Below are 25,949 nucleotides of genomic sequence, written 5' to 3'. Positions count from 1 at the left end.
AAGCAAGGTCACCTTCATGACAGCACGGCCAACCCTCTCCCCAAAGAACTTCTTGAAGGGGACATGCTCCAGCTCCACCAGGGACACCGAGTGGGCCCTCTCTGCGAGGTAGGCGGCCACCTCCATCCCTGGGGAAGAGAAACAGGTCCAAGCAGCCACGTTAACCCACCCAGCACTGCCCTATGTCCCTGGCTGCAGCTGAGGAGCAGCCTCACCCACTCTGACTGGGGAGGCTGGAGCTGCACTCCTGGGACAACTGGGGAGCCACCAGACCTGGTCACACCAGGGATCCCACCAGTTCAGGTGTTCTTAGATGTAGGTTTTAAAGACCAAAGGGAGGAACTGGCCATGAAACCCCAAAGTGCCCTGGGAAGAATATGGAATAAGGGACCTCAGCCAAGGGAAACCTTCCTCCTATGGCTGAGACCACCTCAGCTGTGGTGTGAAAACAGCTCTTGGGAGTAGCTGTTTTCTCCTATCACAATGGTAGAATTTTGGTGCTGGGAATTGCATGGGAACCTCCACCAAGACATTTTCTATCTATGGGGTTTTTTCGTGGGGGTATTACCTCTAACTGGGCAGTGACAAACTGGGAAAGGGACTTCACCCATCTGCAGGCAGAGGTGGAGGGCTAGGACAGGGACACAGGCCAGGCAAGCACTCACCCAGGAAGGATGCTCCCACAATCACCACATTCTTGCTCGTGGCCAGCTTCACCACACGATTGGCATCTTCAGGTGTCCGGATGTTGAAAACATTTTCCATCTCCTTGCCTTTGCAGCTGAGAGTTTTGGGCCTGAAAAACGCTGAGGGTGATACAGCTGCTTTTCTCAACTCCATGTGGCTTCAGCCCCCAGTCAGGACTGCAGATACCCCTGCCGGGGCTCCAAGAGCATTCCCAGCTTTCCTTTTTTCACCTTTCTCCAGGCTGGAGACATAACATGGAAAAACCCAAATGCTGCTGGCCAGTGGTGGAGTAGGGGATGCTGAGCAGCCACCCTGGACCCCTGGGTCCAGGGGAGCTCCTTCCTGGGGCAACCTGCACAGGACAGGCATTGCTTTACAAGCCTATGCTCAAATGCTGGCACATCATAAAATTTTCAGAAGCTTAATGGAACACAGAAAACTCACTCTGTCCTCCAGCAGTGCTTTGGAGCAAGATATTGAAAGTTTGATAAGGCTCTGCAGATGCAGGCTCCAGTCTCCATTCCCATGGGCACACTGCTGATGCTGTAGAGCTTACCTGTGCCCTCCCCAGGCACTTACTGGAGCCCATATATTTTTAAATATCTGGCCCCTGCATACCTGACTCACATCTGACAGAAGATCCTAAATAATTTAAGTACCCTAAAAAACATCTGCCCAGTGTACCTGGAGCTTGTGCATGAGGATTTTGAAATTATTGCCAAAGGCTTAATCCCCTTTTGAACCTAACTGGGTGGCTGGTGCACATGGCATTTTGGCTGTGGTGCTGTACACCCTAGTACCAGCCATTCACACCTTGTGGCACTGGCTATGACTGGTGGCGCTTTGGTTTCCAGTGTGAGTCCCTGCTTTGGCTATTCTACAGCATCCCTTCCCCAGATGATAAATCATGCAGGGGCTGCATTTGCCCTACTTCATTTTATGACTTGATTAAGGAACACAAGGAAGGAGAGCCGGGATGCCTCATTTTAGGCTTAGACTGCCAATTTTGACAAACCTCTGATTGAAAACGAAGTGACCCACTACTTCCAGGGCACAAGCGACAACAGCAGTCTGGGGTGATACTCGGCATCCCAGCACATCAATACCACCTTTCCCTGTGGCTGGACCAGGTTCTGTCCTGAAAATTCCTATCCTGGGGCCAAGGCTCCCAAAGGGTCTGTTGGAATGGGGCAACAGCAACCCCTAATTAAGGCTGCAACAGCAAAGTGTTAAGCCTTAGTTGCTGAGAAAGATCTTAAAGGTCGGCAGAAAATGAAATATGGAAATTCAGAGGGATGAATTATCTGGTTGTCAGGTTTGAGGGTTATCAAGGAGTTAAAGGACGAGTAATGTGGCAAAAATGCCCTGTAAAAAAAATTAGGATACTTCCACTTTGGAGCTTTTGTTAAACAAAATATGTTCAAGGTCCTGGTATCATCCCTGGAAGTGTCCAAGGCCAGGTTAGTTGGGGCTTGGAGCAACTTGTTCTAGTGGAAAGTGTTCCCTGTCCACAGCAGGGGTGGGTCTGGATGAATTTTAAGATCCCTTCCAACACAAACCATCCTGTGATTCTATAATATATGATGTAGATATATATGAATTAGATAGATGATGATATATAGATGTAGAGACATACAGACATTTCAGTATCTTTTGTGTTCCTTGACTTTTCCATACTCAAACAAGTTCAGTGTTCAAATTCACCTGCCACATTTCATCCCTTATCCCCAGGCACAAGCTCCTCATATTCTCAGGTAAAACAGTTTCTCTTGATCCTTAAGATGTTGTCCATAGCTTACGTGTTTCCCGTTGCTATCAGCAGCTTGTTGTATTCCATCTTAAACCCATCCTTGAACACAGCTATCTTGCTCTTGACATCCACGGCCACCACCTAGAATCATTCCTAAATAATGTTAAGGGAAGAAATCCCAGATTTTCACTGAGCTCCCAGCCCAATCAACTTGTCTGTCAGGTTTTAGTCCTCCCTGTTAGTTTTAGTCAGTTATCTAGCTGGTTTTAGTTAGTCTGTTAGTTTTGGTTCCCCCTGTCCACAGCTTGGCCAACCCACACCTTAAATATTTCAAGTTGCCTTTTCACAAATCCTTGACACTCTCCCAATATAAATAAAATAATGGGGAGAAATATTAAAGCCATCCTTGTCTGCACTGTTTGAAGGCTGATTATCCTTATCAGATGGTGCCTGGTTCCCCAGATCCACATGAGGAATGGCAGATAACAAATGATGGTCACCACAGATGGCCACAACATGGTCACGTCCAGGGTGTCCTTCCTGCCACAGGAGAATTGCATTAGCTGTGTTTTGAGCAATCACAGGCAACCTGAACTGTGGGGCACAAAGTGGGAGGCTGGGGGAGACACAACATTCACACAGTGGCATCCAGTGAGCCAAGAACAGAGACAGCGGCCACATTCCCTAAATAAAGCCTTTGCATACCGGCACCTTCCTTCAGGCACACACAGGATTCTCCTTACCTGCATTTCAGTCAGGACTTCAATGTCGTAGGTGCAGAAGAACTCCTTGGGGCGCAGGGCAATCTGCTCAGGGTGGGAATCCATTGACTGCAAAAAAAGTCACATTTTTCTGATCTTTTTCTGTCAGCTGCTATGGGTTGAACAGGTGAGTGGAGAAATGACTGCTACCAGCACAAGTCAGCACTTGTTGTATGGAATGGCTCTACAGGGCTGGAATGAAAGCCTCTTCAGGTAGGAGTTGCCTGAACAAGAGGCTGGTCTGGGCTCTGGTGCCTTCTCTGCCGGTTCAGCATGGGGCTGGTGCTGAGGGGCTGAGGCAGGACCACAGCAAGTGCTTCTGAGTGTCAGCAAAGCAGCCATAACTGCAGCCCCTCCCAGCACAGACAGGTTCACAGGAGCGAGAGAAAAGCCTCATTTTACAACACGGGTGGTAAGGCCCTGGAACAGTTTGCACAGGAAAGCTGGGGCTGCCCCATCCCTGGAAGTGCTGGACTGGATCAACTTGGTCTAGTAAAAGGAGTCCCTGCCCACGGTGAGGGTGGGGGGTGGCACTTTAGGGATGACCTTTAGAAGTCCCTTCCAACTCAAACCATTCTATGATTATTTGGAAAACAGCCAGTTACCAGGGCAAATGGAAGCTAGAAGAGCAGTAAGAACAAGGATATACTTTCAAAAGCACCCAAGTTATGCTGCACAAGTTCCATTGAATGCTGAAGCAAGAGGGTGGGCCTCATATCTGCACATCTTCAGCTGCAAGATAAAGGTTCTTGCTTTTCCCAGCCTTCCCTGGTCACTGGGGTGAGATGTCCATCTTCTTTACAAACAGGGTTGAGCCTGAACTCATCTGTCCTACTGACTCTGTGGACACAAGCTCAGACTCAGGCTGAGGACAAGCTGAGCATCAAGTGACCTGTTGGGTATGCAGGCTGCTCCCTGCTGCAGCGCATCCCTCCCTGCCTGCAGCATAGCAGGAACAGGCATGGATGCCATGGTCAAGCCCTGCAACAAATCAGCACAGTGCTCAGCAGCAGCATCTACTCATGCCACACAGGAATGATGTTTGGGCTTGACCCAGGAGTGACAGGTGATGCAGGAATCAAGGGTTTTTCCATTCGCCCATGGGAATGGATGTGCAAGATCCTTCTCCCTGGAGGTCGCCCAGTCAGGGGCTGGAATGAGCCCTACAGGACACTTGCTTACTCCAAATTCAGACAATGCTTTGCTCAGGAGAGACTGGTGTCACAGGACTCGAGGCAGGGGCAGGGTCATACAGGTTTTACTGCAAATTCTTTAAATACTCCACATTTACAGAGAGAAACACCTGATCCCTCTGTGCCAGTGTGCAGGGAGGGCAGAGCAGAGCAGTGCACAACCACCATGGCTTTTGCTGCTGCTTGGTGCTCTGGGGACAGTAACAGAGACATGGCAACACACAGGGAGTAAGTCACGGTCCAAAGGGGACAAAGAGAAACAGTCCATCGGAACCTGGGGACAAACTGATAACAGGCATTCAGCAGGGCAGAGGAAGGGCAGTGCTGCAGTTTCAGGGAGCAAGAGCTCTGCTGCTTACAGAGTTAGCACTCCTTCTCCAGTGGCTTGTACAGATTTAGTCCAACTCACAATAGGATAAAGAAAAATTCCATTTTTTTTCCTACCATCTTCCCAAAAATTTTGCCTTCCCTTCCATGGGCTTTGTGCACCTTCCAAAAGCAACTACAGTCACAGGTGTTTAGTGGAGGATTTAACAAACCATGTACAACAACTCTGGCATATGAAATGTTCTTAGTATTTAACAGAGAGAAGAGCCAGTCTAAGACTCATACATGGGGATAAGTGTTTGGAAGAGCTGTCTGGCTGGGACAGGGACTCTCAGATTCTCCAAGCTCCCCAGCACAACCCCTGTGATGCTTGGATGCAGGTACCAGGCAGCTGCGCCTCTCCCCAGGCAGGGCTTGCAGAAGCACAGAAATGGCCTGAATGCTTCCAAACAGCCATGTGCATGTTTGCCTGTCTTTGAAAATCCCTTTCTTGGGTGCTGGAAGTAGAATTAGATACTGTGACTGTAGAGTACCAGTCCCCATGGATAAGCATTCCTGACATGAGGATGAACACATAGTTCACCTTATGTTATCTCCAAGCTCCAAGGTCAAATGCTGCTGTCCAACTTGAGCTGCTGTCTGACATCAAGAAAGGTTCAGGAATCAGCAGCAAAAAATCTGATTAAAGATCATCCTGTGTCTATAAACTGGAATGCAAAATGGGATGTGTGTCAGAAAAAGTGACCTTTGCACAAACATCAAGTTATCAAGTTGTGATGACAGCTGAGAATCATCATAATTACGGCACAGAGCATCCCTGGGCAGCAAGAAACAGGCACTAATAAAAAATCTGGTAGACAACACCATTTTTTACATGCCCCATTTCATTGCTTTAAAGATTTTGATCCAGAAACACATTAAGAAGATCCATCCTGGTACAAGCTGGCTAAGACAGCTACCATTAGGTCTGTGAAGAATCATCATATGAATCATGGAATGGTTTGGGTTGGAAGGGACTAAAGGCTTATCTCATTCCAATTTGCTGGGACATCTTCCACTATCCCAGGTTGCTCCAAGCCCCATCCAACCTGGCCTTGGACAATGCCAGGGATCCAGGGACAGACACAGCATTTCTGGGCACCCTGTGCCAGAGCCTCCCCACCCAGACAAGGAAGAATGCCCTTGTTTTTCCACCGGAGTACTCTTAATTCAGAGTTTGAACAAGTCCTTTTTATATTTCATATTTCAGTCACAAAGAGGGAAGAAAAATCAAGGGAAAGAGAGACAGGATGACTAAGGAAACAGAACCTTGCTGCAGCAATGAATAATAGCAGGGAAAGGTCCTAGAGAAAATTTTAAAACTGGGGAGGAATGTGGCATACCCAGAGTGATACAAACCTTACTGAGCTTTGGTCTATCATAGGGCAAGTGTCTGTCCATGGTGCACATCACAATCCGGTCAGAGAAACCTTCCTGGCGCAAGGTCTCTGCACAGACCAGCCCAGCTGCGCCTAAGGGAGAAGGAGACCAGCAACAGCCATGTGTATGTGGCCTTGGGAGGTTTGTGCCCTTCACTGCTAAACCCACTGGGGCCGACACCAAAATCACCATCTCCACCAGCCCTGGCCCCACTTCACAGCCTTTCTGTTGGGGTTTTAGGAGCTCTCCTGGTTTGTTTGTTTTTTTTTTTTCTGTTAAAGGAATTTTCCCTATACTGTTGCTAGGGGGACAAATTGCTGGATATTTAAGAAAAACAAAAGAGGTGGCTATGGGGGTGGGGTGCATCTGGCTACTCTTTTGTTTCACCTGAGTGTGCGGACAGTCGGTCCCCGGGCATTTGGACAGAGAGAGAGGCTGCTTTCTTCGGCTGCTTTTCCTTCTGCCAGAGAAACCCCGAGATCCCAAGCCCGCCTTCTCTGCCACGCTCGGAGCCGGGCCGTGGCCATCCTGCCCCCACCGTTGCTTCGAGCCTTCGCTACTCTGTAGCCCTGCTCGCCCTGCCTGCCCAGACCTCCGGGGAGTTCCCCGTTTGGATACATCTCATCTGCCACCTGGGATTTGTGCTCATCCCTGCCGTTCCAGCCTGCTGTTCCTGAGGGTCCGGCCGGACATCGGGATCGGCTGCCCAGGGGTTTGTGAAGCCTTTGTTCCATCCCTTCCCCGGGATCCCAGGGCACCAGAGCAGCCACGTGCTCCCCGAGCTCGCTCCGGAGCGCCCCCTGCAGCCGCGGGGGAACCATCGCACCTGCCCTGCTCACCGGGAGCCGCCAGCGCCCCTGCCGGCTGCGAGCGGAACTGCACCCGAGGGGAAAGGGCCCGACAGCCGAGAAGGCTGGGACTGGGTTTGTGATTGTTTGCTGTTACTGCCAGAGTTATTGTTGTTTGTTTGACTGGTTATACACATATAGATATATAATAGTAAAGAACTGTTATTTCCCACATCTTTGCCTAAAAGCCCCTTGATTTCAAAATTATAACTCGGAGGGAAAGAGGGTCGCATCTGCCATTCCAAGGGAGGCTCCTGCCTTCCTTAGCAGACACCTGTCTTTCAAATCAAGACACTTTCCTAACTCAAACAGCTCACATGGGAAGCCGGTTGGAGCAGATGCATAAGGCAGGAGAAGGGATGCTCTGTCTATGGACTGTGACACCAATCCTTTTGTCTGTCCTTAAACTGTCACAAACCCACAAAGAGCACACCTGAAGAGTGCTGCTAATGCCTACACACCTCTCACAAACTCCAGGGCACCCTTGGACTTCTCTAGTCAGGGAAGGGTCTGCACACCCAGCTCCTGGTGAATTTATGGCCAAGCACAGAGAACAGGGAGTCCTCCCTCTTCCATGGCCAAGGTGTTGGTTGTGTGACTCACTGCAGAGCATTTTCCATGCTATTTCTTTAAGGGTTTTTTGTTCGCATGTTTCAATCACAGGAAAAAAAAGGCTAAATCGAACAAAAAGCTGCCTTGGGACATGCTGTCCTGCTGCAGCCAGGCAGCCTGGCTGGCACGCCCCTTTTTCCCTGGCTGAACTGGTGAGACTGGAGAGCTCAGATGAGAAGTCTGGAGTCTCTTCTCAGCCAAGGAAGCCTCACTCCATGATAAGTGTTTTTAGGGCCACAGATTCTGTAACACCACTGAGAGAAGATGGACCTGGACCATATCATGGTTTGGTCCATCAACAAGACGCTCCCAATGATGTAGCTGGGGGACAGTGGAAGAAGAGACATCTTGTACATGCTGCCAGGAGCATCCCGAGCCAGAGCTGATGCTGTGCTGATGTTAGGATGACCCTCACATGAGCAAGGGGCTGCAGTCAATTGCTCTCAGCTCTGCTGGGCATGGCTGGATCGCAGTTCCTGCCATAGGGCTGGATGGGCAGTCTTTCCCCAACACTTCTTCCTCACAATTCCAGCTTTGAAATCTCCTTTGGTGTCCACCAGAATAGACTTTGGTCTTTAACAGACCTGTAAATTTATCTGGTAATGCCTGAGAAAGTTTCTTCAGCAGTGGCTAATGTTGTCTGTGGAGTGACCTTGCTGAGGATTGTGATGACTGTCCAGACCTGACCCACACCAGGACATTTCAGCTGACCTCAGGGAGCAGCATGTCCCACCCTGGCATTCAGTCAACAAACAGCAAGGGCACAAGGAAGGGAAAAATGTCAGCCAGCAGCACGGGAAAATCCAGTCAGGCTGGTTTTCCCCTCTACTCAGACGATGAGACTCAACTTAGATGATCCTGATTTCCACAACTTGGATCTGGTGACCTTGGGACTCAAGTAAGAACAACCCATGTGCCAGGAGCAGATGTTTCCTCCCAGTCCCAGGCACAGTCCAGGCTCCTGTCCTCCTCCCACCCTCCATTTCACCGCAACACAGCCCAGCCTTGGCATCTAACCCATTTCAGAAACTGTCAATACACAATGCAGCTGGGACAAGAAGGGGAGGGGAAGGGAGGGGAGGGGAGGGGAGGGGAGGGGAGGGGAGGGGAGGGGAGGGGAGGGGAGGGGAGGGGAGGGGCTTGGCAGCTTTGTTATTTTTGGCAGGCATCTGGTATTTCCTGGGAAGGTGGAAGAAGTTATCTTCAGAGAAGCACCATGAGGTAAGAACTCTGGAGCTGCAATGGGATGAGATGGTGATGTGCAAGGTCCAAGAGAAAAAGGTGTATCAACATCACAGGGACTTGAAAAGACTTTGCACTCATCATCCATGGAAATCAGGGGTTGCTGATGTAACTGGGAAGGGAGTAGCAGGAAGAGGGTTCAAGGTTCTCTCCAAAGCATGGCAGCAGGGAACTACAAAGCTCCACAGACTGGACCACAGGGCACCTTTGGATCATCAGCATGTAAGACAAAAAGGTTCAGGAAGACCCTCTGGTCTGACCCTTTTCACAGGGAGGAACACAGGACAGGTGGCAGAGGGTGCAGGGCACACAGACACCCCCTCCCTGCATCCCTGCCTGGGAGGGGACACACATGGTGGTCCCAGCACGTGCCACCCTTACCTGCACCAATGATCAGCACGTTGGTGCTGCTCAGGTTGTAGTTGCTCAAGGAGATGCACTTTGCCATCATCTTTGTCCTCCTCTGTGTCTGAAGAGCCTGTGTCATCACCAAGAAGAAAAGTAATTGCCTTTACTCAACATTACCCTGGGCAGCCAGGCAGGGATGGGGACAACTGCAGTAGTGCCATAAGCCAGTTTGGATAGGAAAGGAGCAACCACACCCTTGTACTGAACAAGGACTCCAAACCCCTGCTCATCCAAATACCATTCCAATGTCCAGTGCACTACCCCTTACAAGGTATAAAAGAAAAATAAATCCATCATCTTCTGCAAAGCCATCCAGTTACTCAGAGGTGGGGTGGTGGGGGGGCAATAGAAAAAGCAGGTGTGTCCTTGTGCAATTCTGCACCAAAGGTGAGACAAGAATGAAGAAGCTCTGTCAGGAATTTTATCCTGAACCTGAGCAGAGCTTGTACATCTGATAACCAAAGTTGATGGACTTGTCCAATCCACCAGAGCACAGCCATGGAGCTGTGCCAGTGTAGCCCTGCTGCACAGAATCCCTGTTTTTGGGCATTACAGGCCAAAATCTGTTCCTGGTAGAGCAAATAGACTCAGTTTCCCCTAATCACATCCCCAGATCAGCTGAAGTTGAAGTGCTGCCATTCAGGTGACGTTTCTGGATTTAACCCAAGTGCTACAAGGGCCCACTGGGGCTCTGAGCCACTGGATTTGCACATGCACACATACAACCATGCATCAAAAGAAGGCTTTTCCTGGAAAGAAAGATGGCAGTGGCCTGAATGGGCTTCATTCTGCAACCCATCAGGGCATAAGAGCCCTTTCTACCCCCGCGTCAGTTTCCTCTCCAAGAGGAGCTGAGGTGTGGGCTTAAGAGGGAGCACAGGTGGCCTCTGTCATCACCATGTCTCATTCAGACAAGGTGAAAAGGCTGGTGGAAGAGGCCTCTTTCCATGGGCCAAACTAAAAAGTTGCTCTACACCTAAGGAAACATAGGACAAGTGCAGGACAAACACCTGTAAGACCTGAAAGTATGAAGAGCCCAGGACAGGTGTCCAGCAGCTGTAGGGAGGCTGTGTGGGAGGGGGACACAACACCTCTGCCCTGCTCCACTTGTACCTCTATATAAACTGGATACTCACAGATCCCTCTGCCCAGGCCGCAGGATCAAAGACAAGCATTTCCCCCCACCCCCATGAACATACAGCAAAAACTGAAAGCATTTGCCTTGATTTTTTGATGTCAGTGGCCCCTTACCTGCTTGCTTGCTCGGATATATACCTTCTCCTTCTCAATCTTCACCTGAGGGTGACAGAACAGTGCTGGTTTGCAGGGCAGCAAGGCCTCCTCTGGGCAACAGCTAAGGAATGAGGGGGGGTGGCACCAGGTCACTTGTAGGAGCAGCTCCTACATGCAGGGCTCATCCTAGCTTGAGGCTGTGGGATCTCCTGCCTCATATCAACCATGCACCAACGCTCAGTGTACAACCTGATTTCTATCCCAGGCTTACGTATGGTTTCTCATTCCCACCTCACTCCTGCTCCAGACACCTCCCAGACTGGACACTCCCAGGTTCTCAGGAGGTGTCTGATGCCTGCGGGTGGAGGAGCTGCAGGGAGGAAGGAGCTGGATGAGGAGCTGCTGTCCACTTGTCACACCAGCACATCCTTGGAAAATGTTTGGTCCATGCCATACAATGTTGCTTATCCCAATAAAAAGAGTCATCTTGTGAGTGACACTAAGCTGAGTGGTGTGGCTGATGCTCTAGAGGGAAGGGATCCGTGCAGAGGAATGTGGGCAGGCTGGAGAAGTGGCCCAATGGGAACTTCTTGAGGTTCAACGAGGCCAAATGCAAGGTGCTGCACCAGGGTGATATCCTGATAAGGAATAATTCACCCTATCAGTCCAGACTGGGGGATGAAGGAATCGAGAGCAGCCCTGAGGAGGACTGCGATTGTTCAGCCAGGGGAAGAGAAGGCTCCAGGGAGACCTCAGAGCCACTTCCAGTGCCTTAGAGGGCTCCAAGAGAGCAGGAGAATGACTTTGGACAAGGGCCTGTAGTGACAGGACAAGGGGGAATGGCTTCCCATTGCCAGAGGGCAGGGCTATTGGGAAGAAATTCTTCCTGTGAGGGTGGGGAGACCCTGGCAGAGGTCCAGGCCAGGTTGGAGTGGGCTTAAAGCAACCTGATCTACTGGAAGGTGTCCCTGCCCATGGCAGGGCACCAAATGAGATGGGCTTTAAGGTCCCTTCCAACCCAGACCATCCCATGATTCTGTGGTTTCCTCTGCTGCTGCAAGGACAAGGATCTCACCTGGAACCTGGGCAAACTATCCAAGCTGGGAAAGTCCTCAATGTCACCTGTGCTGATATTGAAGCAAGCTCCATGCCAGGGACAGCGGACTCTTCCTTTGGACAAAATCCCTGCAGAGAACATGGTACAGCAGTGCCAGCAGTGCCCAGTGGACACTCAGAAGGATGCTTCCCTGTCTTTCCCAGTATAACCACCTTCAGCAAAGTGCCCTCCTAACCCCAGTTTTGGTGGCCCATCAATACACAGCCAGGCCAGCACTGCCTACTGCCATTGTTTAGGCTCAGGGCAGAGACCTGCCTGAAGCCTGTGCTGAGAAAGTGCCAGAATGCATACTTTTAGGTGCCAAGATGGGAAACCACTGCACCTCATCCCACTTCAGTCAATAACATGAGCAACATTCTTTTTGCTACTGAAAGGATTCCATCAGCCCAAAGAGAATCCTCTTTCCCTCCATGAGAAGAAGCTCCAGCCTTCTGAAAGAAGAAGTGATCTTCTGAAGAAGAAGTGATCAGCAGTGATGGCTGAAAACCAGAGCTGGCAAAGTGCTCTGGGGAGTTTTGTGCAACTCCAGCTTGCTGCCCATGCCTTCCCCAGCTAGAAGATGCCCAGGTGATGCTGAGTGTGCAGTACAGCACTGCTCCATGCTTGGCACCATAGTCAGGGGGCTGTCCTTTGCCCTATCATGCCCTTGGTTCTCTCCAGGACATGATGCAGACTGACCTTTGACCAGCGGAGCCCCATAGTGGGGACACTTATGTCCCACGGCGTGGAACTCGCCACTCTCCTTGATGAGCAGAGCCTTCCCGCAGCCCAGGTCCACTTCCCGCATCCTGGGGAGGAGGAATATGGAAACAGATGGCAGGGAATCCACCTCACAGCAGATGCCTTCACTCCAACCTACAATCCAGCCCTAGTCCCACCAGGCTCCCTTCCTCCTTCAACTTGCTCACTACTGGCTTCAGGTGACTACAAGTGTGGGTCATTCCTTGTCACTAAGCCAGCTTTGGAGGTGGCTCTGCTGTCCCAGCCTGGGGCACATCCAAGCCGGGCCATTGAGTGGCAGCATCTAATTTATCCATCATTGTGCCAAGAGGTGGCTCAAAGCACCTCCCCAGCTGCTGGGGAAGCTAGTAGTGGGAGCAAGAAACCAAACTGGTTTTACTGCGACATCAGCTCCCCTCCTGGCCCCAGCAGCTCAGCAGGCCCCTGCTGGGCTTGTGTTCAGTCTTTCAAACAAAACACAACATCTCCCAGAGCTGAAAACCAGGAGAGGTGACTCTGAACCTTGGGCTCTGCCTCCCACACCTCAGGGGTTTTTACTCTGGTCCTGGCCATGTCCCAGAGTCACTTTTCCTGATAAATCCCTCAGGACAGCAGACACCTGTGTGTGACCTTCTTGATGTTTTCCTCAGCTGTTTTTGCAGAATGGAGCTCACACAGTGACCTTCCACCGGCACCAGGTTCCTGGCCCCTGCTCTGCTGAATTCAGCTCTGCTCTGCAGAGGAGCCAGCAAACCTCAAGCCATTCCTATGAAGGGGTTCAGGTTCTCTTTGAAATCTCCCAGTTGCTCACAGAACAAGGGGGAATGGTCTTAAACTAAAAGAGGATCAGTTTAGATTACATGTAAGAAATAAGTTTTACAATGAGAGCGGCATTGTAGCAGGATGCTCTGCCTGAATGGGGTAAGACAACTCAAACAATACCCAGTTTTGCAAAGCTGTCAGTGGTAAACTGAGATGGGGTGTCACGCTGCTTTTGGTCTTGAATTATGCTAAATCCAGTCAACTCATCAACCCCAAAGTTAAACATTCTGCTAGAAAGAGGAAGATGGGGCAGATATGGTAAAGTATCCTTATGTAAAAATGCTAAGCTGGCACAGCTGGCCTGCAGATATCTGACTGACAATGACTTTTTACTCTAAAAGTCCTGTCCCACTTACAAACAGCAGGTTCTTCTAACATATCCCTTCTAGGAGTGTGCGTGGAGTTTCCTCCCTGGTGTGGGGATGCCCTTCAAGGTCACTCCTCAAGACTGAGCAAAGGAGATTTTCCCGTGGTCGTTGGTCTGGGTGAGTGACATCAATCTCTATTTCATAGTTGTGGTGTTTTTCTAGCTTTAATATAATTACTTGAATATACTCTACTTTACTATTAGTTTTAGCTTTTATTCTGTATAGTGAATAATTCTGATTAAGATCTTTCTGTCTAATCATTTACCATAATAAAGCATTCATTTTTATACAAATATATCTGTTTTGCCATCCTTATCCCTGCAGGACCCTAGCCACACCCAGGCTCCTCTTGGAGAAGGAGTTTAGAAAGCCAGGGGGTCCTTTCTGCACCTCCTAACTCAACAACAGCTTCTCTCACAAACTTTGTCTGAAGCTCCCACTCCACCCGTGACAAATTGACGTCGTCAGCAGGATGGCAAATAATTTTGAGAAAGAGACAAAAGGCTTAACAGAGTATTTACAGCGGCAGAGGACACGCATTGACACTGATAATCTTTGGTCAGTGAACAACTGGTATGAGTGGGAAAGGATACAAGAGAAATTAAATAAAAAATGGGGATCACAGGAAGATAAAAAAGGAAGAGGTATCTTGTCATGTACTCGGATTATGCTTAAATGCTGTATGGCAATGCAGAGAACAAATTATAAAAGAAACTAATTATCTGAGAGATGAAATAAGATAAAAGACAGAAAACATGTACAACTGTCTTTACAGTGTCAAAATTACCAATTTAAGCAACAGTTAAAAGAATTCAAGGAAAAGACAAAAGCCTTGGAAGAAAAATTAAAACTGACATTATAAAAAGCCCCCAGTGTTGAAAAAATGTGAAAATAGTATCGCCTGAAGATTGGGATGGTGATTTTTGGGAAAGCCTTGATGAAAATGCTGATGAGGGAGAATGGAACTCGGATGAAACAACTGAACCTCCACCTCCTAGAGAGAAAGAGGTTCCAGATTTAAAAATGAGACATAAAATTAAGACCAGTGTCCAGACAACCCCAAGATGGTCAGAGGAGGAACACAGACAGAACTACGCCCTGGGACCCCCTGCAACTGGCAAATCTACAGGAAAAAATATGGAAGAAAACCAGGGGAGTCAGAAACCGAGTATTTGTGGAGAGTGAGTCTCTCTGGGGAAGCTAGAATATTACTGAATGGAACTCAAGCAAAGGGATACTGGGGGCCAGGAGTCTTATTAAATCTGGGACCTGAGCCTGCCAATCAAACCCATTCAATAACCAGCGGGGCTGCATATTGGGCAGGAGGAATGAAAGTTATGGAAAGAGGAGAACCAGCTTCCATACCCATACGGTCACCTAATGAAATCTCTGCTGCTGTTACAAAGGCATCTTTGATGTGAAAATGGAAACATCCCAACCTCCGCAGAGGTGGGTCCTAATATATTAAGACTTCTATTGAGAGGAACCCCTGCAATGATAAAAACTTATTTAGTGGGGTGATGAGATGGAATTAGAAGAGATGTAATGCATAACGAAGCTTTACAAGATCCCCAGGCAATTATCCCCATATATAAGTGGGCAAAATTCTTGCATGGTTTGGAAACCAGAGAAGGAAAATTGGCTGGGAAAACCATTCTGGAGAGCAAACTCAGGCTATTGAGAGGAGCTTAAAAACTTAAATGCAGATACCTCCAGAATGCTGGGTGAGGACTTTTAAACATACCCCACTCAAGAGAAACAGAAGATCAAAACACTGAACACTTCCAGGAAGAGCAAAAGGAGCTGTAGAGGATGGCAGTGACCTTAGGAGTTCCCTGTGATGCCCTTGGGGGACAGTCCAATGCAGGATAGCAGACTTAGTCAAAGTGGCAGAGGATGGGGGGAACACAAGTAACAGAAAGCCTCCACAGGAAACGCCCCCCCACACCACCCTTTTGAGTTAAAAGAAAAACAAAAGGAAAAAAATACTAAGCTCTGGGTGAACTTTGGGCCTTCTCACCCAGCGCATTATGACCTATCAATGGTCTGATAAAGATGGGCCCCATATCTACTTACCAGTATGACCTAGAAAAAACAACATTTGAATTTTATAATTACTACAGGAGCCCAAATATCTCCAATCACCCCCACAGATGCTGAAAAAATAAATTTAAGTTTTAAAAGAAAGAGAGTCCCTCTAACAGGATTCAAAGGACAAAGTATTACATGTTACACTGTCAAAGTCCATTTATGGTTACCTGCGGGAAAAATGAATGACCTCACACACATTTGCAATCACAGATCATGAAGAAAACATTTTAGGTTATGATATCCTTAAAATTGCAATTGCTCAACAGGAATGTTTGCTCATCCAGACCCACAAAAACTCCACATAATAGATTTTCTAGAAAAAAATAGAAATTTAATCTATTAAAACTTAGGACAAAGGGGTATTATATTTAGGACGCATATCCCATATAATTCTCCTGTTTGGCCAGTGAGGAAACCAGACATGAGCTGGCGCTTAATGATTGATTATCAGTGGCTGAATGCCAACATGGGACGACTCATCCCAAATATTGCCAGTCTCAGTGCCACCCTGCAAGCAGCTACACATGAATGGATGGCAGTTCTAGATGTAAAAGATGTATTCTTCATGGTTCCATTTCAGGATGCTGGAGAAGTCATATTCCTGGATTTTCTACAGAGCAAGGCCACTGTATGTATTAATGAGCAAAAGCCAGACTTGGGAGAGTGGCTTGGTAGTCACAAAAGGCTTTACAAATGCTAATAGAGGAGTTAAAAATCTATTAATCACTTGGGGCAGTTCATTCCGATGATCCTATAATAGCTGAATGGGTTTTGCTGAACATAGGACTTACTGTAACATGTTCCAGAAAGGCCCACACAGACCTATACAACCATTAGGGTTCAGTTCTGCAGTATTAAAAGATATTGAGAAGAGATACACTGACTGGGAAAAGGGATTATTATCTCTGACCTGAGCTTTTAAACAAGTAGAAAAAATTCAACAGCACCAATCTGTGCTAATCCAAAGACTAGCCAGTACTGACCTGCCAGCCAGTACTAAGAAGGGCTGTGCTCCACGAGGTGGAATTGCACAGAGACCAACAGTGCACAAATGGTGTGCACATGTCTCAGGAGTCACAGGTCAGATGAATATAACTGAAGGGCCAAAACCTGCAAAATTACAGATAGCCATGATCCCAGATATGCTGGCTTTGCAACAGCTACATAAGCCTAGTGCTACACTTGATGTTCCTGCAGTTATGTCATACTCTGAAGTTAAGGATCTCTGGTTCACTGATGCCTCAGACAAACCCATTGATGGTAAATGGAAGTACAGAGCAGTTACCAAGGGAACGTCATGAACTGTCATGCCAGGGGAGGCTCAGGCTGGATATCAGGGAAAGGTTCTTCCCCCAGAGGGTGCTGGGCACTGCCCAGGCTCCCCAGGGAATGGGCACGGCCCTGAGGCTGCCAGAGCTCCAGGAGTGTTAGGATAATGCTCCCAGGCACAAAGTGGGATTGTTGGGGTGTCTTGCGCAGGGCTAGGAGTTGGACTGGATGATCCTTGTGAGTCCCTTCCAGCTCAGAATATTCTATGATTCTACAGATGGGCTTCTGAGCAATCTTGTGTAGTGGAAGGTGTCCCTGCCCATGGCAGAGGGTTGGACCAGATGGCCTTTAATAGTCCCTTCCAACCCAAACCATTCTGATTCAATGATTCCATGGTGTGGCACCTTGGATCAAAGTGTGATTAGCGCAGCAAGAATTGTTTACAACACTGAGCTTGGCAGGTTTTAGGCTCACTGGGCCACACATGCCTCCTTGACCAGCTAAGCCAGGCTGAGATTCAGCCCCATCCTGGCCAAAAGTATCTCATTGCTGATCATGCACCTTGTTCGCAAGCCAGAAAGAGCTACTGAGCACACCCATCTGCTGAATGAGTGATTGATGATGCCACTAGCACTGAAAAGTAGCATTTTGTAAAATCCTTTCTACCACCCTTGGGTTGTCCAAAGGGTGCTCCATAGCCCTCTGTCCCAGCAGGGATAAACTGAGCAGTTCACACCTCTGCACTGGTTGCATGCAGGTGAATTTGCCCACAGCATCTCCCAAGCATGTAGGGATATTGTGCCTCCTCCTCGGTGCCCAGTGACTCTGGCTCTGCCTGCTGCAGGCTGGCTGGGCACAGGCTCTGCATTGCAGCTTCAACACGTGCTTATATTTGCTGGAGTTCCCATGCCCTGCCGACTGTGTACAGACTGGGCTCATGTGGGTAGCCGTGTTACACCTGTCAGTGGCACTATCCACTGGAACATGAGTCTTTCATCCATCCATCATTCCCAGGAGGCTGCTCATTGATCCTCTCTGCAGGCTGGAGATTGGGGTGCAGAAGGCTGCAGCACTGAGGCCTCCACTCCTCCACCTGCCCAGACCTTGGCCAAAGGCATTTCCACAGCTTTACAGAGCATTGCTGAGTGACACTGATATTGCTCTGCACTGAGCATGCGTTTACTCTCTGCCCTCTCACAGTACCTCCACCAGGTCGACCAGACCTTCCTCTCAGCATATCCTGTCTCTTCTCACCTCTCGGGTGCTCCCTTTCCAACGATCAGCCCTGACATACCCTGTGCAATCCATGGTCTTGCCTGAGACACTGAACCTCTTTCCAATGCAACTACCAGCAGAACTTCCCCAGAGCAGTCTTCCAGCTAACCATGGAGGAAAGTGAGAGTTGAGGAGAGAGCCCTCATTTTGCATGGAGCTGCACAGGGAGCACAGAGCTGCTGTTCCCTGGAGCCAGAAAACCTATCCCTACACAGCTTGATGTTTATCTGGAAATTCTAGTTGCTCCCATTGTATGAAGAGGACCATCTCTACAGCTATCCCAGCACATTGCCTTTGTGGTGCCAAGCACATCACCACGGCCACAGCAAACCCCTCAAGCAAACTTGCTCAAGGAAGTCAATGGCCATGTGTGATTCCGGAATGCTATTCATGCACACCAGGTTTCAGGGTCTCAGAAGAATGGGACAGACTTTGCATGCTCATTCTTTCTCAGATAACATCCCAACTCTATCCCGTTACTTGCCCCCAGGCTACACTGACACTTGCCTCACTCTGCTTCGAAGCCATGGAGATGAGAATGGGGCTCAGCCCACCAGCACTCCTGTTACAACCTCAAACTCACCTCAAGCCAGACTTCGGGCAAGTGCTTCACCTGCATCAACTGTCCAGTGACAAATGCTCTAATTTCCCAATTTCCTTTCCACCTTGGGTGAAAACTAGTAGAGTTCACCATGCCTGCCCTTTGCCCCAGTAGTTCGGCCACCTTGCTCCTCAGAGATGCAGCTCTGCTCCCTCCCCGAGTAGGACACTCAGCACTTAGAGCTCTTCCCTCCACACAAGGGGAACAGAGCAGTACAAGTCCTGCTGCATTCCTCAGCTGATAAAACCTGTTCAATGGCAACCATAACTGCCTGGGAAGATATGATAAGATAAGTTAAAGAATTTACAGCTTACCCAAGGAGCTGTGTGAGCTGAGAGAGTCAAAAACAAGACCTGGTGTCTTCCAGCCAGCACACAGCCACCTGCAAGGCTCCCATCCTGCACTCACTCCAGAGTGATCCAGAGACTGATTTACACTGCCCTGCACCCTGCTAAGCTGTTTACTCAGTTGGGAATTTGTCCAGTTGTCCCACCCCACTCCCCACTTGGGAAGCACCAGCTAAATCTCAGCTCTGGCCTGCAAAGGACCTTTGCTCGAGAGTTGTGGGAGCACTGGGGGCTGTTTACTGTCCCTCCAGTTAGCCTGCTGGGAGGCTGGCTGCGTACACTTGCACCAGGTTATCCCTCCAGTATCTTTCTGGATCTCAGTTCTGCTGAGGCCATGCTGGTAGCAGAAAGACAGAAAGGTTGGGCAGAAAGCACACCCTGTGCTTGCAGACTCCACTAATGCAAGGCAGTGGTGCCTGAAGCCTCATGCCAGAACCCTGCACTGCTGCCATGCCCACACACACCCCTGCCCAGCACGCTCCTTGGGAGAATCATCTTGGAAAATCCCTCTGGGTACCAGCACGAGGGGACTCCTCTGGCTTGGCCCATTGCTTACATGAGCTGTGGGACCCTGTCACAGCACTCCTATCTTGACCTGGACTCAGCCTGCTGGAAAACAGCTATTCTCAACCTAAAATGTCTGGTGTTGGCATGTCTGCCATCACACTCGTAGCATGTTGCAGCAGCTGATGCACATGGGACTGGCTCCCAGACCGATGCCAGTTCCTAGCCCTGGCTTTAGCTGAGGAGTTCCCTGCTGTGGCCACCTGCAGCCATATTATGTTCTCACAGGCTGCAGCCAGCTCCTCCTCACCTTCTCTGCAGCCAGAAGAGCTCTCCAAATCTTTTCATCTATCATACTCCCTGCTCCCCAGTCAATCTAGTTCACAGAATCACAGGGTGGTTTATATGGGAAAGGACCTTAAAGACCCTATCATTCTACCCCATCTTCTACAGACCAGGTGAGGCTGCATCTTGACCCTGGAACAGAACCCTCCCTGTGCAACCAGTATTTCCCAAGACAGTCTCCCCCTTTTGCTTCACTCTACCTTCAAGGCAATTCTGGTTGCTGCCTGTGCTCTGCCCTGCTCCTCTCCAGCCCTGATGCCACTGCTCACCTGCACAGGTGGCAGTAGGTGACCCACACCTCCACATGTCAAATCTCCTTGAGGGATATGTTGTATTTCTCTGTCCCTCTGCATCACCTACCAAATGCACTCACATCCTTGAGCAAAAACAATCCCACAGATGGGATTTTGTCTTTTCTTGAGGCAGAATGGATCCAAACCGACTTCCTTAACACATTCTTCACATGCACCATGGGGGCCTTATCCCCTTCTACAGTACACGGAGGTTTTGATTGGGCAGGGCCAGCTCAATTGGTGGAGCCTCTGGCATTAACGGACAATGTGGCTTTCACTAAATATAGATCCCAGTGTCTAAAGGTCCCACCACCCACTGATTTCAACGTCGTTTTTAACAGTGCATTGCACCATTCCACTTTCCCAGGGGCTGGTGCATGACAAGGAATATGGTACACCCACTCAATACCTTGTTCAGTGTTTATAAACCCAGCTCCTCCGAACCTTTTTATGGTTAACTCATTTAACTCATTTTAAAATGAGTTCCATTGTCTGACTCAATTCTTTCAGTGCTGCCGTGTTGCCACAGGACTTGTTTCTCAAGGCCTAGAATGGTGTTCCAGGCAGTGGTGTAAGGCATGGGGTACATCTTCAGCCATCCAGTCATGCCTTCTACCATTGTCAGGACATAACGCTTGCCTTGGCAGCAGGTTTGAAGCAGTGTGGTGCAGTCAATCTGCCAGGCCTCCCCATACTTATATTTAGACCACAACCCCCCAGACCACAGGAGCTTTACCCACCTGGCCTTCTTGATCACAATGCACTTTTCACAAATGTGGATTACCCAGGATACAGTGTCCATGGTTAAGTCCACCCCTCAATCATGAGGCCATGTTGCATCTCTTCCTTGATGGCCTGAGGTATTATGGGCCCGCTGAGATAGAAATAATTCACCCTTATGATGCTAGTCCATACCTACCTGAGACACTTTAATCTTGGCAGCTCAATCCACCTGTCCATTGTTGCAACACTCTTCAGTGCCTGACTCTTATGGACATATGCATCCACAGGCTTTGACAGCCAACTCCTCTGCCCAGGCAGCGATGTCTTGCCACAGTTCAGCAACCCAGATGGGTTTCTCTCTGTGCTGCTAGTTGGTCTTCTTCCATCACTCCAGCCACCCCCACAGAGCATCTGCCACCATCCACAAGTCAGTGTAGAGGTAGAGAGTTGGCCATTTCCTCTCATTCAGCAATATCCAAGGCCAGCTGGACAGCTTTCAACTCTGCAACCTGACTCAATCCAACTTGTCCCTCAATACCTTCTGCCACTCGCTATGTAGGGCCCCATACGGCAGCTTTCCATTTTCAATGTATCCCTGCAATAAGGCAGGAACTGTCAGTGAAAGGAGCACATTGCTTTTCATTTTCAGGTAGCTGATTATATGGGTGGGGCCTCCTCAGCACATGTCACCTTCTCCTCGTCCTCTTCTGACGGCAGTCTGAAATTTTCACCTTAGGGCCAGTTCCTGATGATTTCCAAGATCCCAGGGCAACGGGGGTTTCCTGTCCGAGCCCGCTGTGTGATCAGACCAATCCACTTACTCCAGGTAACATCAGTGGCATGATGTATGGCAGGAACTTTCCCTTTGAGCACCCAGCCCAGCACTGATAGTTGGGGTGCCAGAAGGAGCTGTGCTTCAGTGCCAATCACTTCTGAAGCAGATCAAACCCCTTAACAAGCTGCCAGTATCTCTTTTTCATTCGGGGCGTAACAGGCCTCAGATCCTCTGCATACCTGACTCCAGAACCCCAGGGATTGCCCTCAAGTCTCCCCAGGTACCTTCTGCCAGAGGCTCCAGAAGGATCATTCTTCCTGGCTGTGGTGTAGAGCACATTTTTCTTACCCTGTCCCATCCTGACTGGCCCAAGGACTACTGCATCAACAATCTCCTGTTTAATTTGTTGCAAAGCTTCTTGTTCTTCAAGACCCCATTTTAAATCATTCTTCTCCCATGTCACATGATAGAGAGGGCTGACAATCTGACTGTACTCTGGAATATGAATCTTCCAAAAACCCACAACTCCTAGGAAAGCCTGTGTCTCCTTCTTGTTGGCTGGTGGGGACAAAGCTGCTATTTTTTTGGCCACATTCATTGGAATCTGACATCCTTGAGAGAATACCTTTCCCTCACACTTGACAGGAGCCACCTCCAGAGGTGAGAGTTTCTGTCCTCTTCCCAATCCCCTTGTCAGCGCCCACATCCCAGGGCAGGGATCCCAGTTCCTTGGTTTTGCTACCATCTAGTTCCATACTGTGGGCCATGATATCCCAGCACTGGAGCAGCTAGATCACATGGGGCTCTCCTGACTGGCAGCTGAAGTGTTTTTGGATATCTCACAACTCACATGGGGATAGGGACCAGGAGATTGTCTCTGGCCCTGCCTCTTCCTCCTGTTGTGAGGGCCCTGCTTCCTCTTCATCCCTCACTAAGAGAGCTGATTTTTGCCTTGGATGTCTTCTTCCATAGAGGGGTAAGTGCTCCTGGCATGGGCTGTTCCTCTGGTTCAGCTGCAGTTGGAGTACCCATGGTGCCTGTTGCTCTGCTTTCCTCCTCGTCTCCCTGAGGGTGCTGTCTAGTATGGAGCACTGTCTGATAAATAGTAGCCAGGGCCCAACACATTGCATAACTTTGCACCTCTCTGGAATTGCCACAGCATTTGTCTTTCAAATATTCCCCCACTTTATCAGGATCCTGTAGTTGCTATGGGGCGAACTTCCAATCCACTGGAGCAGAACAGTCCTTCAAAAGCTCTCCCATTTTCTGCCACATTCCATGCCACTCACGACTATCCAGCCCTGGTTCAGACATCTGAATGACCTTCCTAAAAATCTCTTTTGTAACTCTAAACATGGTGTGGACGACACTGAGGAGACCTGGAAGACTTAGTAACAAGAACATGCTTTCCTTGACACGCAGGGGAAATTCAAAATCCTGAAAAGCTGTTGTAACAGGCCTGAAGGAGGAAAAGGGGGTGAAAAGCTGGGGAAAATCATCCTCCCCTGTTCTCCCCACAGACTGGGTATGATTCTTAATGGACTCCCAGAGGCAGCACCCCAAGACAAGGCAGGAGATCAGCACTGAATACACATCCCAAATGGCCCTGATTGTCCTCAGTGTTATAATGTCATAAACCGATATGTCACAGTGCACCACAGAACGATCCTGACCCCTCTCCCTGCTCTCAAAAGGAGCACTGTGATGGGCACAGAGAGTATACATGAAAATACAGACAGGGTGAGGTACCACACCCACATGAACAGACCAAGCAATGTTGTGGCCAGTTGCTCTGTACCTAATACAACAAATGCTTAGATCAAATTTGTTTCCAACCCTCTCTGGCCAGATCTGTTGTTACCTCAACCCTACCCGTTCCATATTGGGTGTCAAATACAGCTGCTGTGGTTTAGGAATGGAATTCCCCATTTTAGCGCTCCCACTAAAACCATGCTGCTGCTCACTCTCCCTCCCCACCCCACCTGTGGGTGGCTGGAGGAGAACTGGAGGCACAAAAGGCAAAGATCACAGGCTGAGGTAACAATTTACTGGAAACAGCAATGAGATAAGAAAACCAACAGTAACAGCAACAATATTAATAACACAAGTGTACAAAAGAGAGAACGAGTCACATGCCAAAATGCTCACCCAGAGCTCAGAGCTCACAGCTCACCACCCCACTCCCTGTGGCTTGGAACCAGCATTACCCCACTGTACTGTGCCCCACATTCTGTCCCCCACAGCTACTCGACCAGAGGGAACCACTTCTCCCCACAAGAGACTCCCTTCCCCCACCCGTGGCAATGAGATGATGTTGTACAGAACAACCTCCCAGTTCTGGCCATGCACCTCCTGGCTACTGCAAAAATTAACCCTGTCCTGGTTGGAACCAGGATATAAGCCAAGCAACCTCAACTGCTCCACATCACGTGAAGATTTAATCCGACGGAGTCCAGTGCATCCCTTTGTAGAATGGTCTAATACATAAATTCCCATTGCAATGAAAAAAACCCCAGTATATTCCTGGATGAACTTACCTAATAAAATGAATTTATGGCCCATGAAGCCCCTTAAGTTTAGCACAAAGTAGCCCATAGCACATGGATTGTTCTTGGATACTATCACAGGTAATACTTCAATTTAAAGGAAACAGCTGCCAGACTCCTGTTCTGTCCCACATACCTTACATTGCTCCTTCACTGGAACAAAAGCTATTCCAAACTATTTTCTTTTACATAGAGATGGAGCCCGCCCGAAATGTCAATGGAACCTGTACTTCTACCCCAGAAAAGAGGCACCAGCCTCTAAAGCACATTGACTGGGACAGGCACTCTTTAGACTTCAGAAAATTAAATCAGGGCACTGAATGTGCCCAGCTGAAGTGTGTTCTCATTTGCAAAAGATCTGAAAAGCTGCATCCTTAGTGAAAGAGCAAATTGGTGAGCTCAGCTGGAAGAGTCAGGCACTGCAGACAGGATGGAGTGCGACCTGCCTCATCAACTCCGCCCATGCGCTTCTCCTGTTGTTTTGTAAAACCACTAAGGCTATAAATTTATAAGAAAATGTCTAGGTTGGTTAACGCAAGTTGAGTGGAGCCTCCTGAGAAATTCTGTTACAGAACATCACCTCTTTCTGAGACAAGTCCCAGTGCAGATCATGCAGGGAACAGCAGACCTTCTGGTAAAAAAAGAGTTGCCACTTGTCCATGATGTAATTTTTTAAGATAAAAAGAAGTTTACTAAGTTAAATTATCATCTCCAACAACTCTAAATAACAAGACGGCATTCAGATTGGGTTAAAAGGTCTCTCAGGTTTTATCTGCAAAAAGTTTGGGCACTTACTGTCCATTTTCCAGGTCCTTCACATGGCACACAGATGCTTCTACCACGTCCTTTGGGTTGTGGTAGGGGTTGCTGGCAATTGGATGCTCCTCAAGATGGTAGTGCCGGGCAGTCCCATTGACTTTGTAGATCAGAGGGCTGGCTTTCCCGTTGGGTGACATCTCCTCCTTGCTTCTCTCCTTCTCAGGTATCACAACTTCAATTTTGACTTCAACTGCAGGAATGAACCAAAATCTTTGTTAAAATGAAGCCAGAGGTTTTGCTGCTGTTCACTGTTCTATCTCTCCTTCCTTCCCTGAACTTGGAAACAGACATCAAAAGAGATATTTTTTGTTGGCTTGACTTGGAAGTTAAAACATTTAACATCAAGCTTGGCTTGATTGCCTGAGTCCATTATTTCTCTGTTCTTTCTGCATCAGGCACTTTGCATTCGTAAAGTACATATTGTTGAAAGTGGACATGAGTCATTGGTGCAAAACAACCTCACAGCTACAGTTCTTGTCCTGCTTAGCGGAAAACAGCTTCAGGCAGCTCCATATGAGACATGCCAAGGTCTCTGGGGCTCAGACAGACTTCAAAAACCCCTTTAATTGTTTGTAGGTAATGTTAACTGAAAGAGAAAGCCAACACTGCATGGTGCATAAAGCTGCTTCATTAGATGGAAACCAATTAACAAGGAACTAGAAACATCCAAAATTATTTCCACATGAAGTTTTGAGTGTAGAGTGACTCTTCAACAATAGGTTGAAGAGAGAAGCAAGGATGGTCCATTTTTCTCATGTGTACACCAGTGAACAGGTCTGACAATAAATCATCCCTGTCGTGGGGACCAGAGGACTGAGGGACACATGGGAGCAGGGCCAGTGGGGAGCAGAGGC

General features: G+C 48.7%; 1 protein-coding gene across 3 annotated transcripts in view; it reads right to left on the bottom strand.

The window, feature by feature from the left end:
* AIFM3 (AIF family member 3) overlaps positions 1–25,949 on the bottom strand; it is a 46,185-nt gene that overhangs the window by 13,534 nt on the left and 6,702 nt on the right. For all 3 annotated transcript variants that reach the window (XM_069031087.1, XM_069031089.1, XM_069031088.1), the window contains exons 2-11: positions 25,072–25,285; positions 12,276–12,385; positions 11,556–11,665; positions 10,499–10,543; positions 9,221–9,317; positions 6,117–6,229; positions 3,181–3,267; positions 2,487–2,578; positions 666–796; positions 13–128 (exon numbers count right to left, since the gene is read on the bottom strand). In XM_069031087.1, the coding sequence (XP_068887188.1) occupies positions 13–128; positions 666–796; positions 2,487–2,578; positions 3,181–3,267; positions 6,117–6,229; positions 9,221–9,317; positions 10,499–10,543; positions 11,556–11,665; positions 12,276–12,385; positions 25,072–25,285 (1,115 nt within the window). The remainder of the gene's footprint in view (positions 1–12; positions 129–665; positions 797–2,486; positions 2,579–3,180; positions 3,268–6,116; positions 6,230–9,220; positions 9,318–10,498; positions 10,544–11,555; positions 11,666–12,275; positions 12,386–25,071; positions 25,286–25,949) is intronic.

The sequence above is a fragment of the Aphelocoma coerulescens genome, chromosome 15 (assembly GCF_041296385.1).
Source record: "Aphelocoma coerulescens isolate FSJ_1873_10779 chromosome 15, UR_Acoe_1.0, whole genome shotgun sequence".
Taxonomy (NCBI): domain Eukaryota; kingdom Metazoa; phylum Chordata; class Aves; order Passeriformes; family Corvidae; genus Aphelocoma; species Aphelocoma coerulescens.
Note: the sequence above shows the minus strand (reverse complement) of the source record. Positions and strands in the feature narration are given on the sequence as shown.